This window comes from Rhea americana, unplaced genomic scaffold (assembly GCF_003343005.1).
Source record: "Rhea americana isolate MKP2758 unplaced genomic scaffold, rheAme1 scaffold_100, whole genome shotgun sequence".
NCBI lineage: Eukaryota > Metazoa > Chordata > Aves > Rheiformes > Rheidae > Rhea > Rhea americana.
Window position 1 is genome coordinate 2,960,633 of NW_028185040.1, and position 17,133 is coordinate 2,977,765.

General features: G+C 36.9%; 1 protein-coding gene across 7 annotated transcripts in view; it reads left to right on the forward strand.

Annotated features, from left to right (window-relative positions):
- Positions 1-17,133, forward strand: part of CLASP2 (cytoplasmic linker associated protein 2) — a 142,341-nt gene that overhangs the window by 18,279 nt on the left and 106,929 nt on the right. For all 7 annotated transcript variants that reach the window (XM_085304197.1, XM_085304235.1, XM_085304204.1 and 4 more), the window contains exons 3-6: positions 4,437-4,540; positions 7,965-8,056; positions 8,378-8,453; positions 9,986-10,083. In XM_085304197.1, the coding sequence (XP_085160323.1) occupies positions 4,437-4,540; positions 7,965-8,056; positions 8,378-8,453; positions 9,986-10,083 (370 nt within the window). The remainder of the gene's footprint in view (positions 1-4,436; positions 4,541-7,964; positions 8,057-8,377; positions 8,454-9,985; positions 10,084-17,133) is intronic.

The window sequence follows — 17,133 nt, forward strand, 5'->3', positions numbered from 1 at the left end:
TTACCCTTTGGAAAGACCCAGAGAGGCATGGTTATGTGTCTGAGGTAGCTATTGACTGAACTTACATATTCAGGACCGGACTTCTTAAGAGGGGAAGAGGGAAATATTAGGAGGGGAGCAGGGAGGCCCTTCTGGCCCCCTCACCTCTGAAAGCCTGTTCCGGGGCCTTTGTTTATGAGTAGTCTTTGCCAATGTTAGTCTGCCAGACTGGCCCCATTGCTGGCCGTGTAGGAGCCTCTGTGAGATTCCTTTCTCTCCTATGTATCTTACCCATAACAACAGTGACTGCTCTAGTTGCTGAGGCAGCTGTTTCCTCTCCTTTCTTTCTTATGTTGGCAGCAATTTAGTGCTGTTGCCTGAACTGGCAAAATTTCTGAAAAAGCTAGAACGACACTGCTGCATAGGTTTAACCTCTGCTTCCCAAAGCCTTTCAAGTCCAAGATGTGAAGTTGGGCTTTTTAGTAAGAGAATTTTTGCTAACACTGATGTTGATTTCTTGGGAAAGATTCTTATTTGCTTAATATTTGGAGATTTTTGTAAGCCTTTGAAATTGCAGCTCCAGGTGGAGCAGACATGGACTACCTAAAGCTAATCCATAGAAATGGGTAAGCATGAGAGAGTATACATAAAATGGACATTACAAAAAGTAGGTAAAAGTGTTCTAGAGAGGTGGAATAAGGGGGGGAGCTGTGAGCAATAATGCAAACTTAAAAGCTTATTTGTCTCATAACAGAAGGAACTCCTGTTAAAGTTTAACAAAAGGAAATTGTGTGTGCTACCTATGGCATTCACTGCTGCAGGGCATCGTAGAGAAATGCTTAGGTYTGGTGTGTGTGTGGGAGAGGTTAAAGAAATTGGGTACCTTTCTAGGCACTGACTTCTCTGACTTACCTATTTATCTTTTGTCCCAGTAGAGAAAATTAATATATAATCTCTCAAGGCCATACTCTAGCTCTTCAGACTGTTTCTGGCCTTAACTATTGCATATGCTATTCAACTACTACCGATTAAAATAGTTACATGGATTTGTATAAAATTAGTGTGTTTTAAGCTTACTGAGCTAGAAATAGGAAGACAAATGATGAAAAAGAAACCAGTTGGGTAGTAAGCTGTGTCGGGATATATATATGGGTGTATATATACACATGTATTAACATGGGTAATTATTTATGCAGTTATAAAAGGAAGGATGGAAATAGCAGCTCAGTTGGAGCTGAATCAGGTGGAATTAATTTGTGTGCTATAGAATATGTTTACTAAAAAAGTTAAGTTTTGTTTTACTAAAATACAAAATTTAAAAGTTTACTATAGCAATATAGAAATCTTAATAGGAAAAGCTCTGAATGGCTGATAGTGATAGGAGACTTTAAGCTAAAATATAGTGAAAAGGCATATCCAATGGCATGTAGTAGTAGTTCTTGGCTATGCAAAGAATAACTAGCAACTCCACAAAGAGAATCAGACACTCATATATGTAGTGTATTTTTTTCTGCAAATAAGCAGAGATAAATAAAAGAAAAAAAAGTTGTCATRCCTTACTACATTTTCCCAAATTTCTTTGACCTAATTAAAGAAACTGGGTGACAGTGAAAATAAATTGGTTAAGATTAACATCAAAGAGTAGGAATGCATGAATTCATACTGAACATGGCAAAAGGCTATATACTTCACTGTTTAACTTGATAGGATGCTATCACTTTGAATACTGCCTCCAGGTATGGCCCTATTTCTCCTTCCTCACCCTTCTTTAACTTAAATGTCTGTTTGAGATTAAGTTGCACACTGATGCTGAAAATGATCAAATGCATTCCTTTTCATTGCAGCATAATGAAGGACATCAACGAGGATGAGAAAGCATATAAAATTTAAATAAAAAATATCAGCCAAAATGATAGTTCAATTGTATTTGGGGAAAAAAAAGATGGTGGTGGGAAGGTACTGTTCTTAGTGATTTATTTTTTTGGTTGTCGTGTGGGAGGTAATAGCACTCTAATCTTTTGAAGCAGAGACTTTAATTTTGTCAGAGGGTGCCCTTGAATTGCAGGTATGGCTTTTGCTGTCTCTGGTGAGGTTAGAAGTCTGCTTAAAGCTGGCCAGGTTATAATCCTTTTATAAAACTCAGTACATGATGCCCAGTATTATTGTTATATTGCTGATATGCCCATATCTCCAGTGTCTGCTGTTGTTGAGTTGCTTACCTATCTCTTGACTCCTGCTGTCGGTAGATTTGTATGCATCATCTTCACTGAATGTCTGAGTATGTCCTCGCCTCGTTGTGTTGCCAGATAAAAGCTGACACAAGGTATGGGCTAGAGYAGGGAGGTGGGCAGCAGTGGTTGGGGTAGTGAGTAGGCAGAGCTGCTGCTATTAGTGGTAGTTTTGACTTACCCTGACTTAGAGCAAAAGCTAGTGTTGTGTGGCAGCCTCTGGAGCTCAACTGTAATTGCAGCCTTGGGCTGAGGGGAGGCTGCTTACCTGGCCCAGCAGTTACTTTTTGTTCTGTGAACTTGGCTGGACTGGGCTAGGGTGGAGCAAGGAGCAGCCAGGAGGCACTGAGTGCAGGTTGCACAGGAAGGCTGGAGAGCGGGGAGAAGAGAGGGACCAGCAGAACAGGTTACTGGAACAGGCTTGAGTGTCTTTAAAATGTGCAGATTTTTAAGTAGGGGGACATGCTTCCCACTAACTTCGTTCATGGAAAGGATAACTAACACAATTCAGCTATTTTTCACTAATACAGAAAAAAGTAATAATATAAATAGCTCTCCCTAGACATTAATAAYGTTGAGGGGGAAAAGTGATGAAGGCATTAGGAATTCAATTTGAAATATGTGTARAGTTCTCTTTCAGCTCCTGGTTGAACATTCTGAAACTTCACRGATATGCAACCAACTTAAAATAATTTCCTGTTGAAGTTTATTCTGACAGAAAAGATGGACTACCAAAACTGAAAGCTAACTGGTGGTTGGCATCATGCAACAGCCTAATTTCCTTTTTTTTAGTGTGCAAACAGAATATATTATAGGGTACCATATGTGGAGTCTTACAGAAACTTCATATTTAGAGAAAAAAATAATAATCTAGCCTGTAGACTTTTGGATACCTTGACAGCTCCAGCAGCTGATAGCCCCTTGAAGAGCTCTGTGAATGACAAAGTTMAGCGTGTTTACCAGCTGTGAGCACTGAAATCTGCAGACCGCGTCACAGCTTAGTTTAACTCGGTGATSTCATCCCTGTTCGGGCTGCCTAGCAGCTGTTCTCTGCGCTTGCTTTCATGCTTTCAGCAGAGCCCTGGTGTCTGCAGTTCCAGGAACTGGCTCAGCGCGCCCTGGTTAGAGGAACCGTGTTCCAGCAGGGTTCGTGTTCACCGTGATTCCYGTCACTGGAGAAGTTTCTCAGTGTTTGTTTTGCTTCCTTGTTTGTAAAGCAAGGATTGTCTTAAAATGCCCGATATTCAGGCCATTGTAACAGAGGTCACCTGTACCTTATACGAGGCGGTGGGGAGAAAGAGTTTAACAGTGCTTGAAATAGTCTTACAAATATTGTGGGAGAGAAAGTATTCAGTGAGTATGTGAATAATTGGAAATTTAGGAGGGGTAAGTTGAGTACTCGCAGAATTCACTACTTTAGCTCTAAGTTTTTTTTTCCTGTATTCTCAAAAAAACAAAAACAAAAAGCAAACTGAGACTTGAACCAGTATAGCAAGATGTCTTGCACAGCGCTGATCTAACTATTCATCCAAATAACCTTCCTTAATATTGTAACATTATAATTACATCTGATCAGTGATACTGTTTGATAAGCAAATGAAAGATTTTGCAAGTCTTGCAGTGATTTTCATTCTAATGATTTCTGATTTTCGGATATGAAATCATCAGCTATGGTGTAATTTCATTTAAATGATGTTTTAAAAACTGTTTTAAAAGTAGTAACTTTTATTGATACTCCTGTAGGAACTCAGCCTTACTTCAGCATGATACCTCCTGTGAACAGGAGGATTTAAAAATTAAGTTCTCATAATTAAACAGTAAAATCACACTGATTCAAAAACAGGCYTCTGTCCTATGCCTGGTCTTCTCCCCTCCCTACTCCGCAGGTCTTAGTATTCTTTTCCAGAAAAGCCAGAAAAACAGAAGCTTTTGTTATCCTTTTTAGAGATAAAATTTGAAGTCATTCGTACGGTTGTTAAGATGAGAAGTTTTTTCTTTTTAGTCTGTTGGAAGGTACTGTGTTCTTCAATTTCAATCTGATGCATTATTCTTAGTCTTGCAATATATTCAGAAATACATTTAAGCCTTTAAAATATTTTGAGTAACTTTGAAACTAGTTTTTACTTCTGAATGAGATGTATCTTTAAGATATTTCTTGAAACAGATTTAAGTCATGGAAAATTGTCAATGGATGTTTCATCTTTTTTTTTTTTTCTTTTTCCCCTTTAGTTCTTCTACCTTTGATAGATCGTATGGGAGATGCCAAAGACCAAGTTCGAGAGCAAGCACAGAATCTCATATTGAAATTGATGGATGAGGCAGCACCACCTATGGTATGATTACTTAACGTAGCTTCAGATGCAGGCCTCTGCGGCACTTGTTACTTTTGCATGAGCTTGACTTTGAAGATACACAATTACTGCTACTGTTAATGGCATCAATGCTAAGGATATTCTTAATAGATTAACAGCAACATGCTGTTCAGCTTCATTTGAAGATAAAAATCTGGCACAGTGCACTTCTGCAGTTTTTGCATGTCATAGCTAAAGTTTGACTAGTGTTTTCATGTCATGTGGCAAGAGTTCATTAATTAAAATATATTTGAAGCAACATACTGGTTTTGAATTTGCATAATGGGAATAAATAAGTCTGTTTTTTAATTACCTTTGTGCTTGACTGTGTAGTAGTCCCACAGTTGAGATAGTGGATTCTAATTTAGAAAATAATGTTTTTCTAGATGTATGACTAATTTGCTGTGGGAACCTTTGATAAATTGAGGTTGTGACAAGTTGTCCTCTGCCTTGTCTACTTCTGTTGAAGTCAGAGTTAAGCAAACTTTTGTACAGTTCCGAGCAGTGTGCGGCTCCCCAGTGCTAAATGTAATATTCCCACTTCCATGGGTATGAGAAATGTAGGATTGCTTAACGGGATTATATTGTTTGAGCAGTGCTGTTATTCAAAACTCCAGGGACCCTGGTCGTCAGTAGGAACCGTTGCTCACCTTTTTAATTCCTCTTCAGAAAATCTGAGTTTAAGTATAGAATTAATAGGGAGTGTCTTCAGTTTGTGAACCTTATTTTGCTTAAGCAAATGAGGTTTTTGACAGCAAATTCCTGGCTATGTTTGTTCACAGGGAATATAATTTTCCAAACTCCATTTGCAGTGAGAAAACTGTTCTTGGTCGCTTTGCCTGCATGATAGGAAAAAACAGATTGCACCTCAAGCAACTGTACAAACTTATTATCACTGTTCAAACATGAAGCATTTTCAACACGTTATTTGCTCATGGCTCTGAGTGGTGTTCAGACGTTGAAGTCTAGCGATGTCATCCACAAAGTCTTGCCTTTATCTATCTAAGAGTTTCTAGTTTTAATCGTATTCATTGATAGGAGATATCACAGCAGCTATTTCCTGCCTAAGCACAAGTGGTCACAGACAGTGTGTGCTTGTGTCCAAGATGGTGCGAAGTATGCATCGTGGAGCGCTGAAAGCATACCTGCCCTCTACACTAATAGCATTTGGATAAATGCACAGCATAGCATCTTGGAGACGCTTCCACTTGTGCAATAGCTGATAAAGGATGTGGTGATACTTGCTTCATATGATAGGCCTTCATCATGAAAGAGTTTTGTATTACTGGTATGTCTTTCAATTTCTGAAGAGAGCCTTAATAGTTAGACTGTACACTAAGATGAGAGAAATTTCCATACCCTTAGCTTGCTGAAGCTTGCCCAAAGTGTTGGAAAGAATGTAAAATGGATAGGGGTCCGAAGGAGAGAGAGTGTAAGAGAAGACATAGTTCTTCTGGTACCTCCCCTGGAATGAGAGAATCCTGGCTTCAGATCTTTGCTCCCAGGACTGCTTGTGTATTTTCAAGAAAAACTTGGATGAGATGCATAAATCATCCTCACAGCAGGGACCAAAACAGAGAAGTCCTTCCTGTGCCTCCAACCTGAACTGCAGAGTTTTAGGCTCCCTTTGCTGCAGAGAAGCATCCCTTTGGAAGAGYTGGGTGGAATCCTTTTTTTGAATAAGACCCGTAAGTCTCTTGCTGATCATCGCATCTGGTCTGTTCTAGTGTGTCCTTGAAATACTATTTAGTTTGTCCTGCAGTAAATTCCATTGTTCTGTTGTAATTGTGTTCAAAAAAGGGGAAAAAAGTGTAGGGGTAGTTGGCTGTAAGGTTTGGGGAGAAGCAGCAAAATCAGGATATAGSTAGTATAAATGCAAAGATGGGACAAAGGGAGGTTGATACCAGCTGGTGCYAGCAAGTCACGTATTGCATGAAAATTGAAATTTCTAAAAAAATGAATCTCTGGTTAGATTAATTTGATTCTTAAACTGGGGTTAACTTAGTAAAAGTCTACATTTCTCTTCAGTTTCTGCTTTGTTTCAGTACTCTACAGTTTCCTCTCTACCTCTGTTTTTGCCCACCTGGAAAGGCATTTTTTTTTYCTATTTTTAATTATACTGGTCCTGGACGATGGGCTAATATTGGAAAGTTGTTTTCTTCAATAATTCTGTTCTTTATTGTTAACCTGTGCAGTTTTGGCAAGCTATGTTCTGCTTGTCTAAGATTTGTTTTCTTTAAATGTAATAAAGTATTAAAAAAAAATATCACATCTGGTTCAAAATGATCAAGTAGATTGTAATTGGAAATACTATACCCTCTATAAAATGTGCTGCCTCATTAGGAAAGAGTGCAGTATTCCTTGCTTCTTAAAATATCTGCTTCTGTTGATCAATAGCTATTTCTAAGTATTTTTCAGAAAGATACAGTTTATTACAATTATATTTGGCTAATGCATTTTAAAAGATTTATGTAATCATTATAGATTGGAATTGCAGTATTTCACGGGTAGGAATGAGGGTGGTGCCTAAGCTGCAAAATGTGCTATTGCCAGTGTGCAGCCATTGCTAGGCAACACTCGCCTCGGATGCTTGCTGGCTGGCTGAGACCGTAATGGCAGCGTTGCAGCTGAGGGACTTGCAGTTTGAGTCTGTGCATCTGCTCTGAAATACTACTGAGAATCGAAAGTCTCGTAAGCTTCATGTTTACGCTGTTTACACCGTAACATACAGCCAGAGAACGACAAGGAAATGGAAAGGTAAAAAGATGAACTGAGAAGTGAAAGAATAAAGGCAGGTAATGAAAAATGAATGTGCAAGGAGGTAGAYGAAGATTTAGTGAGCCGGAGAATCATACCAGAGGAAACACTACCAGCACAAAAGGAGAAATGAAAGCAGAACAAAAATAGAAGCAAGGAAATGAGAATAAACAGGCAAGAAATGATTGAAAAATGAAGAAATCTTAAGTAAATTAAAAGAAAAAGTAGAAAAGTAGACAGGAGGAGTATGGATAAAGGCAAACTAAAATGGATGAGAGGAAATTTTGTCAGGGAAAATATGAAACAAAACATTGAAACTWCTGCTTGAGTCACTAGTTTAAAACGTTAATGTTTATGCATTTTTTAACTAACAAGTCTCTYTATATTTTTTTAAAAGCTATATCTCAAGCAAGGCAAATATTTAGATTTCAGGACGTTTTAGAATTTTGAGGGGGGCATGGGATAGTCTGTATTGTGTTCCATGTTGCAAATTTTGTAATTTGATTTTTATCTGAGAAATGCCTTTACTTTGCCAGTGGACCTGTCTCTTGTTGTTACTTTTGTAGCTGTTATGGATGTACTTATAGAAAATGGATAGAATTGCATTGTATTGTGCTTCTAGTAATCAAAGTCAATTTCTGTTTTATAGTACGTTTGGGAACGCCTTGCTGTTGGCTTTAAACACAAGAATTACCGATCCCGAGAAGGAGTGTGTTTGTGTCTTATTGCAACCTTAAAYACGTAAGCTTTTTGTTTCCTTGGAGACGTACAGATTCTGTCCTTTTTCCAAGTGTCTTTTTTTCCTCTGAAATTAATACTTTGAGAAGTCTGATTCAATTAAAATCATAAACAGGGAAAATCAACCAGCTTGACCTGTGAGCTTTCTGAAAGAAAGATTAAAGTCATAATATTTTGTCTTATTTAAAAATAGATGAGACTTGAGAGATTGGGCTTGATTCATACATGTAATTTTGAATTTTATCATTGTTAAGCCACAAGTTCTTTCACATAAAGCATTTTCTGTGTTTCTACAAAAATGTCATTTAACTGTTTGTTTTGTAGTTACGGTGCGCAGCCTTTAATCCTCAGCAAGTTAGTACCACATCTGTGCGTGTTATTTGGTGACTCGAATAGTCAGGTAAGCATTTCATTACTTCCTGTTGCTTCAGCTACTATACTTTAAGAGAAAAATGAATTCCAAATTAATGCAAGCATTTAAGAAGCCCGTAGACTTGTTTGTATGCAAAAGATCTTTTTTTTTCCTACCTTGAGAAACAAGAAAGCAGTTTTCTTCAAAATCTATGCATCCACTGGAAGATGAAGGTAGAGTTGCAAACGCAGTAGTGTTCCTTGTCAATTTTAATATACTGGCCCCTTTAGTTTTGCCTTCAAAGATTGAAAGCAATTGTTTCTTATAAAATTGGAAGCAATTGTTTCTTATAAAACTAGTTGAAAGAAAACCGATGTGAATTTTGTTGACAAGAAAGACTGAATCTACAAAGAGCCCCCGAATGACACCTGTAATAGCCTGCTAAATCTGGCTAAGGTAACATTATGATGTATAAGATGGATAAGAATCTCTTAAATTGAACCCAGCTGGTGTTTAAGCACACGCAAAAACTGTTTAAGCAAAGAACCATCTAAAATTTGAGATGTAGTTTATAATGAAGAGTCTGAACTATAGAAAATCTTCAGATGGAAATAGTTGAATCTTCTCTCTGGATTTATCTGAAATTGGGCCTGAAAGAATATTTAAAAATGTAGTAAGGAAAAGCTAACATTGGAGTGAATTGAATAAATAAATATAATAGGTCTTTATGCTTATTTTCTGGGTGTAATGAAGTTTTTCCTTCATATAGCATTGGTCTTACAGTTTTATTCTGAAGAAAATCTTTTAATTGCTTACTGATCACTTGTAACAAGGTAGTTCCTATCTTGATAGAGTAATTGTCCTTTTAGTGCAATTYCTATTACAAAGAAGAATACTAAAATCATTCCAATAACTTTTTTATAATGAATRGTGGAATTTAATAACATGCGTTTTAGCAGTTTTTAATGTGATAAATGTGACTCAAATTTTTTGAAAGAGATTCTCCCTTTCCTTTATTGTTTTTTTACTGTTTAACTGTTCCCTCCCCTCCCCATCTTTTGTTATTCTACTTCTTGTGCTTATGTGATACTACTTATTCCTTATGAAGAAAGTGTGGCTAATGCTGGGCACTCTGGCTTACTCTTGTGGACAGTCATGTACTTACTTTTAAAGAGCAGCGTGGCTGCAAGTGTAAACAGATGAAAGGCAAGATGAAGTGTCAACACCGAGTGCATTGCCTAACTTTTCAAATTGTTGCCTAGTGTGGTAGGACCTTTAAAAAAACAAAAAATAAAAAAAACAAAAAAACCCCTTAATTTTCTCACAAATATGTTAATTCCAGAAATTCCAGCTAGAGCTGTTCTTTCTAGGATTTTTCATTTACTGTCTGGACATGCTTCACTTGGGAAAAAATCCTATATTSAAAAAACAGTTGTATTTCCTTTCTCTTCTGTCCTCACAATTTCAACTCTTTTGTAAGATAGGGCAGCATGCAGRTTGGAAAATTGGTAGATTGTCAGTAAAATGTTGTATTGGTTTCTATAACCCTGAAATTAGTAATTCAATCTGTGCATTTACAGGTGAGAGATGCTGCCATACTAGCCATTGTAGAGGTTTATAGACATGTAGGAGAGAAAGTACGAATAGACCTTAATAAGAGGGGAATTCCTCCTGGAAGGTGAGTCAGTTATTTTGKTTTTTTTGACTCTGAGCTGTTCTGTGCTACTGTTTTTGTCAGAACTTACTCATTTAAAAACTGTTCAAAACTTAGGACTATTTTTATTCAATCTTCCAGTTAGTTTTGCTTCCATCATGACATCACTACTGGTGTTTCCCTTTTCTTAAAAAAAAAAAAAAAAAAAACAAAACAAAAAAACCCCACTAGTTATATACAAATGGAGTGGAGAACCTGCTATCATCTTTTCTGCTTTGAGGATGCATGCAGGTGTATGACTAAAAGCAACCTAACATTCAGTAATTGAAATCTTTTGATTGTAAGAGAAGCTGAGAACACTAGAAAAATATTTTAGAATTATGCAAATATATACTATATGAGTACTGAGAAGTAGGAAAATTATTGGGAAATATTTAAATACATATGTCTTGCTCAGTAATTATTCAGTAATGGCTATTTAGCCTCAATRTAGAAGAGTCACAAATGAGGCACTTCAGTCAATCCTTTTCATGTTGTGTGTGTCTGTATGAGAGAGAACAAGAGAGTCTGTTTACACACACACTTGTGAGTGAAGAAAAAGTGTAGCAAATCCTCAACTAACTACCACCTTCCTGAAGCTAGTTGCAAGGTGAAATGTCCTCCCTTGCTGCCTACTAGTTGTATCAGACCAGGCCTTTCCGCCATAGGTGTTTGCTGATAGGCCACAGTTAGATAATCGAGGTACTTTTCAAAGTGCTGCTTCCAAATTCTGAAAATGCAATTCTGGGATTCATTGAGAAAGAGGTATTCAGTGAGCTAACTGCTGCATATGTCATCACAGAACACTGGATTTTTCTTGCAAAAGGTGAAAAGAAATTTTGAAAATGCTTTCTTCAGTCATTTCTTTCTACAAAGGGCAATTCATATCTTTCAAAGGCTGATCTGTATTCAGTATAGGTGAATTTATGTGAAATAACAGTAGCCTTTGTATTGTTGCCACTGTGGTAAGGGTTTGTTTCATTAAGAAAACTAAACAGAGCTTGACACTCTGCTTGAGAGAAAGACTGTTTATGCAATAAAATCATTCAAACTCCTTACTGTAAACAATTTATATTTTTTAAAGATGTGTTAACCTCTTATTGACTAACAACACTTTGATACTTCATCTCACTTTCTCAGTCTTGGAAAAGCTGAATGTATCTCATACATGGGGTCAGAGAGATTATCAGAATGAATACTTTCATTCATCAGACCAATCTAAGAAAGATTGACTCTTGGTTGTAATGATAATTTATAGAGTATTGAAATATTATCATAGGAGAATGGTGTGGAATTTATTGTTTCACATTCTAGACAGAGTTGCACAAAAAGTTGCTGTATCAATGGGAAGTTTTAAGTGCTGTTTTCTACTTAATGGTTGTCACAATTATGGAGTATCAAGAAATTATGTGGTTATCACAGAAGTATTAGGCTGTAGTATTGCTACAATTCCAAACAAAAGTTTCATGGCAGATAAATGGAGCATATTGGAAAAAAAAAACGTTTGAGCATTAAGACAGGGTGTTGGATGCCTTTTGGAATAGAGGATAAGAACGAAAGTGAGAAGATTACGGCCTTTGCCTGTACTGTGAATGTTGGTTCTGACCACAAGTTTAGGCTTAGCACTTATCCTCCTCACGTTTCCATGTGATAGAAACTAAATAAATCTTGGGATCCAAACAAGATTAAACATCATAGGAGCTTTGTCTCCTCAGGGTAATCAACAACTTCTAATTTAGTTACAGTAGGGGCCAAATTGTTTATCTTACTGTCTAAAGGATAGTTGTACCACTTTCTTTCACATTAACAAGCAAAGYTGTGCTTGGTGCATGTCATACTGGCAATTACCATTGAATCAGTTGCAAAAATGTGGAGAGAGTCAAAGCCAGCGTAAAATAATAGGTGAACTGAGGCTATGTTGTGTTCTTTTAAGCATTCTTCAAGTTGGGATGATGAGAGCTTTATGAGTTAATTGAGTTAAACATGAAATCACCAGTCTTCAGCCCTAGCGTTGACAGGAAGCAGAATGCCTGTAGACCCTGCCTAGGCCTTCAAGCAGTAATAGTGTAGGTGACAAAGTTCAGAAAGACAGATTAGCTCTATGGTAGCTCAGACTGTTGTTCCTTCAGAGGCAGACCTAGTTTAAGAAGTTTCTTTCACAGTGCCTGCTAGAAAATCTCCTTTCAGTTAGATGCGTTAAACTTTTTGTGTGGCTACGCAGGAGTGATGATCTGTGAAACAACTTGATTTAGAGTGTCATTTTATTGTTGTTCTTATATAAATTTGTCTGTATTTATGTGTCTGGGCAGWTTTTAAGAATTTTAAGACTACAGATAGATTATCAATAGATCAGACAGCTGCTTTCAATTGYTGAGTTCAGCCTGAAAGAACTATTGCATCTCTTTCACTATATAACAGTATACAAAAAATTCTACATAGACATGCATAACAGAAAACCCTGTTAAGTGTTTGGTACACACATGTTCTAATAAAATGTAGACATGTTTAGTTTACAGAACAATTTACATGTTAGAGATCTGTTTGTTGCTGCTTTTGAATACTGTCTGCTCTAAAGCATTGAAAATAAGAGCTCATGTCTGCTGAAAGAAAGGCAGGAAAGTAAAGCAAGGATTGTTTTGAGATGCCATTSAACTTCCTTGAATAGGAAAACGGTATATATGTGTTGTGTTCATATAAAGGCAAATGTAATCAGTAATTTAATTTCACTAGGCTTAAAAGTTTTGTAATCTGCATCTGATATGTTAGCCTTTGTGAATTTTCAATAGAAAAATGAATAGAGAAAATAGTGAATTTTCAAGAGAAGGTGTGCTGGACCTGTTTAGGAATCTAGATGGTCAGCGGAAGGAGATGAGATTTTACTTTTGTAGTATGATTCTAATTCCTATTAAAGTATTTTTCTCAGTGGAGTTTTATTCTCTTGTAGTGATTGATTTGCAAGCTATCATCTACAAAAACATCAGTGTTTCCTGTTTGCTTTTTTCCAGTTTACAAATCTCAGATTTTTTTTTTTTTTTTTTTTTTTTTTACCTGAGGCGTGTTCCATTTTGAGAAAAATCTGTATCCGGTCAGTGTTTGAAGATTTGGATGTGTTTTCACTTTTATTACAGTTACTGTCAAGAAGGTTTGGCAGTCTTCGGAATCAGGCCTTTAAGTATTAGCACCCACTTTCAGTTTTTACAATTAATACCATATCTGTTGTTTTATGGACCAAAAATAGTGGACAGTTCTGTATGGGCTGAATTGAATTTATTGCAATATGGAATTTGTATGGCTGATGTTTCAAGAATATATGGCTCTGGAAGATGGCAGCTGCTTGGATTCAGTGTTAACTGGTTTTTCAGTTCTTTTGGGAAGTCCTCTGGCAACTTACTTCACTGTTACTTAAGAAACATAAATGTATAAAAACACATTTATTTGTGTAGAGAGTTCAAATATCTAAAGTCCAAACTTTATATCTTGAAATTTTGTGCATTGACATCCTACTTACAAGTCTTGATAGCATTATAGGTGAAATCCATCTGTGTGTTCGCACCTGGACACCAGTGTGTGAGTTTTTTTTTTTTTTTTTTTTTCTGGAGAGGGGGAAGGAGGCAGTAGTAGGGTTTCATACATGCCCCGTTTCCCTTGTTAAGACTCCTTTAGGACACAAGGGATGGAATGGCTGCCACCCTTTCTTCCTCCTTATCCTTCTGTGTTGACAGGGAAGCAGTGCTTTGTTCCTCTCCCATCAGCAGGTCCAGATTTTTAAGCTTCCTCTTCTGCCTGTCTTGCAAGTGGTTAAGCATCATCGAAGATGGCCATAGTTAATGGCTCTTCAGTCTAGAAGTTTTGCGTTTGTTCTTTCTTAGCATCTGCACTTCTGTGTACATGTCAGCTTAGGCTATGTCTTAGGCACATGTTCTGCACATTGAAGGGTAGCAGGTGCAGTAATGTGTTAATGCTTTGATAGAGACCTGCCACCTGCCATAGGACAAGGCTTTAGCAGGTTTAGAAGCCCCCATTTAAAGTAGGAGGCTGTTAAGTTCACTGTACTGAGACAGCTATGATCATCTAGCCCATGCATAAATGGCCTGCTGCTCTGGACAATGTTTTTTCATACAGGGAATTTTTCCTTCCCTTTGTGGAGTTGCAGAAGACTTGCTTGTGCTTTTTTTGAAGAAAAGAAGATTATATTCACTGATGTCTTCATTGATTGATTATACTCATCAATCCAGACTTGGGCTTACAGATATGAGAGTATGCATTTCATTGCTGATGACAGAGTGATGCCAGTCATCAGTAGCTCCAGTAAACTTTCTTGGATTCGTCTTGGTAAGGCTGTCTTTTGGTAGGAGTTGAACTCCAGCAAGCATTTGTAAGTTGGCTGTAGGAATTTTAGATATTAGCCTACAGTGCTTTGCCTATGGCTATGAGCAGGAATTTAAAAGAAGAGAGATACTAACATGAAGAGTTGGGGAGGGAAGTAGTAGTCTGTCCTGAGAGTTTTTGTGCAGTAGTCGTTACTATTCCTCCTCTAAGTTGTACTAGAGAGAGGTCTGGCTCTGTAGGAATGCTTAATTGTTTTTGTCAGATATGTTTTTTTCTGTTTCTGTAATGATGATAAAATACTCTAGAAAGTGCCTCTGAAGTCATAAAGTCAAGCTTTCTAAGAGCTTACAGGAGTGGCAATACTGTGTTGTCCTCCAGTCTACCCCACTACTGTATCTGCTCCTGGTAAATTTTTGTGTATTTTTGAACGTTCATGGTTACTATTTTACCAGATATTTTGCCCAGGCAATGTGTTTATTAATRTATCTGCAAGGAAGCATTTCATTTTTCTCTTATGTTTAAAATGTTAAATGAAGCATTTTTGAAAACTAAGTTCAAAACAGCAAGAAATACATATTTTTGAATCTCTAAACTGTGTATGTATGTAAACCTATGTATGTGTATATGCCCCCTCATATATAYCCAAATGTATACCACCAGCATTACAAGATATTAAAAGTAGAAGTGAAATTTAAGAATAAATTTACTCATCTCTATTGTTTTCATGTTCCATTTTTCTCAGAATAACAATTTCTTAAATTTCTGCCTATCAGATTCAGTATGCAAGTCCTGCTTATTAACTGGGCKGTCTGATAATTTAGTGTTTAAATATGGAATCTACTAACGTTAAGGGAAACCCACGGTCACTGGTAAATTGTAAAAATATTTCATTTTGTACATTTGAAGCTGTTTCATTAACTTATGAAAGCGTAATGCTTTACTATAGGTATTGATTGGTYCTTGTGTTAGTCTTCACTTCTTGCATTTAAAAGGGAGCACACTGATGGGATTCCATGTGTGATAAKGAAATGCTGACATCTGAAAAGCATTTAATTTAGGAATTACTGTTWTATTCTTCCAAGACTAAACCAGTGCAAAAATATGTTTTGGTATAAATTGYGTTTGGTTCACAAATTGACCTTTTCCTTGAAAGACTGAGGTTTAACATTAATGCAGTGTAGTCTGACACTTGTGAACTGCTCCTGTTTCAGGCCTTTTGCCGTGGCTGCGGAGGTTGTAAGTGCAGTGGTGGCGCAGAACGGAGAGGTTAGCAGGATCCAGAAAGACACGTACCTTGGGGGAAGTTCATGCAAAGTACCACAGAGTCGTAGATAGTTTTGAGAGATAAATTGAGAGGGTAGAATAATTGCTGGTTTGTCTTACGAATTGTTAGGTTTTTGATTTATATGATCTAAGTTCTATTTTGTTTGGTTTTTAGCCATGTGAGAAGTAAGCTAGGTCTTGTGGGATTTCCAGCATATTCAGTGTAGTTCTGTTGCGTGCCTGTTAAATACAGGACAAGTTCTGCCCGTTAGCGAATTGCTTGGAAGTACTTCGAAAACAAAAATAATGTATTTTGACAGTATTGAGATGAAACACRTGAAAGAGCTGAAGTGCTAAGGGTTTTCATACTGTTGTGTGTGTTCATGATTTTGTCACGTTCATTATTAGATAAGGGAGTTGCAGGTGAGTGAAATGGGTATGCAGGGTGTCAGGGAAAGTAGGTTACATACAGGGAAGGTATTAACCTCTGTTTGTGGAACATAGAGTAAAAACTGTGTATTCATATGGAAATGCTGAAGTTAAATTTCCTCATACAGCCTTCATTTTGCTGCTTATTATGACAATTTTCATACACAAACATTGTTTTCTCTCCTCTTTCTTGGTTTGTSTTAACACAGTCTGGATTATCAACCTTTAAATATTTGCCATTTTTAACAAATTTTGAACGAAGTAATGCAGTCTCTAGCACTGGTAATGTAGTTGAATTATGCTTGTTTCTGGTGTTGCAAGCTGTGAATTGTAAGTAGCAGCTTTGTGCATTTAAGGCCAGAAGTCAAACCTGGTAGATGTRTATCTGAAGTTCATGCACATGCTAGACATTACCATATTCAGAGAAGTTGAAGATGCAAGAGAAGTCATTGGAGAAATGTAAGGAAATGTTCTTTGTCATTTGCAGTTGAACGATATGTGAGACCTGTTGCTAGCCTGTGAGTCAGGTTTTTTTCCACAAGATACTTTCACTGCTTCGCTGCATTTTCTGCAGTGATGAGGTGATRAGAAATGGCTGTTCAGATGTTTCGTCAGCTTTTTTGATTAAACAGCATTTGCTCCTTGTAGCAGCCAAACATTGTGTGAATGTCAATGGCGATGATTGCAGTAGYGGCCTTCCTGTTAAATTCTATATATTAAAGAACTTGAAACATTATACTGATATATCTCAGCCATTATATTTCTTCTAATGTGGTGAAGTGAATTTAGTTCTTGTATTTCCTGTTTTGTTTAACTAACCTGAAAATAGTGGAAACTTTTTGCTCTTTATGTGTACTTTAGGAGTTACATTGTAGCTTTATTATGAGGCTACCTAATGTGTGATATATAATAGTGTTGAACATACCTGGAGTGTTTAATGTATCTTAAGTCTAGGGAAAAAAGATTTCCTTTTTTTTCTATTGAAAAGCAAACTACTTCAAGAATATCTTCTTA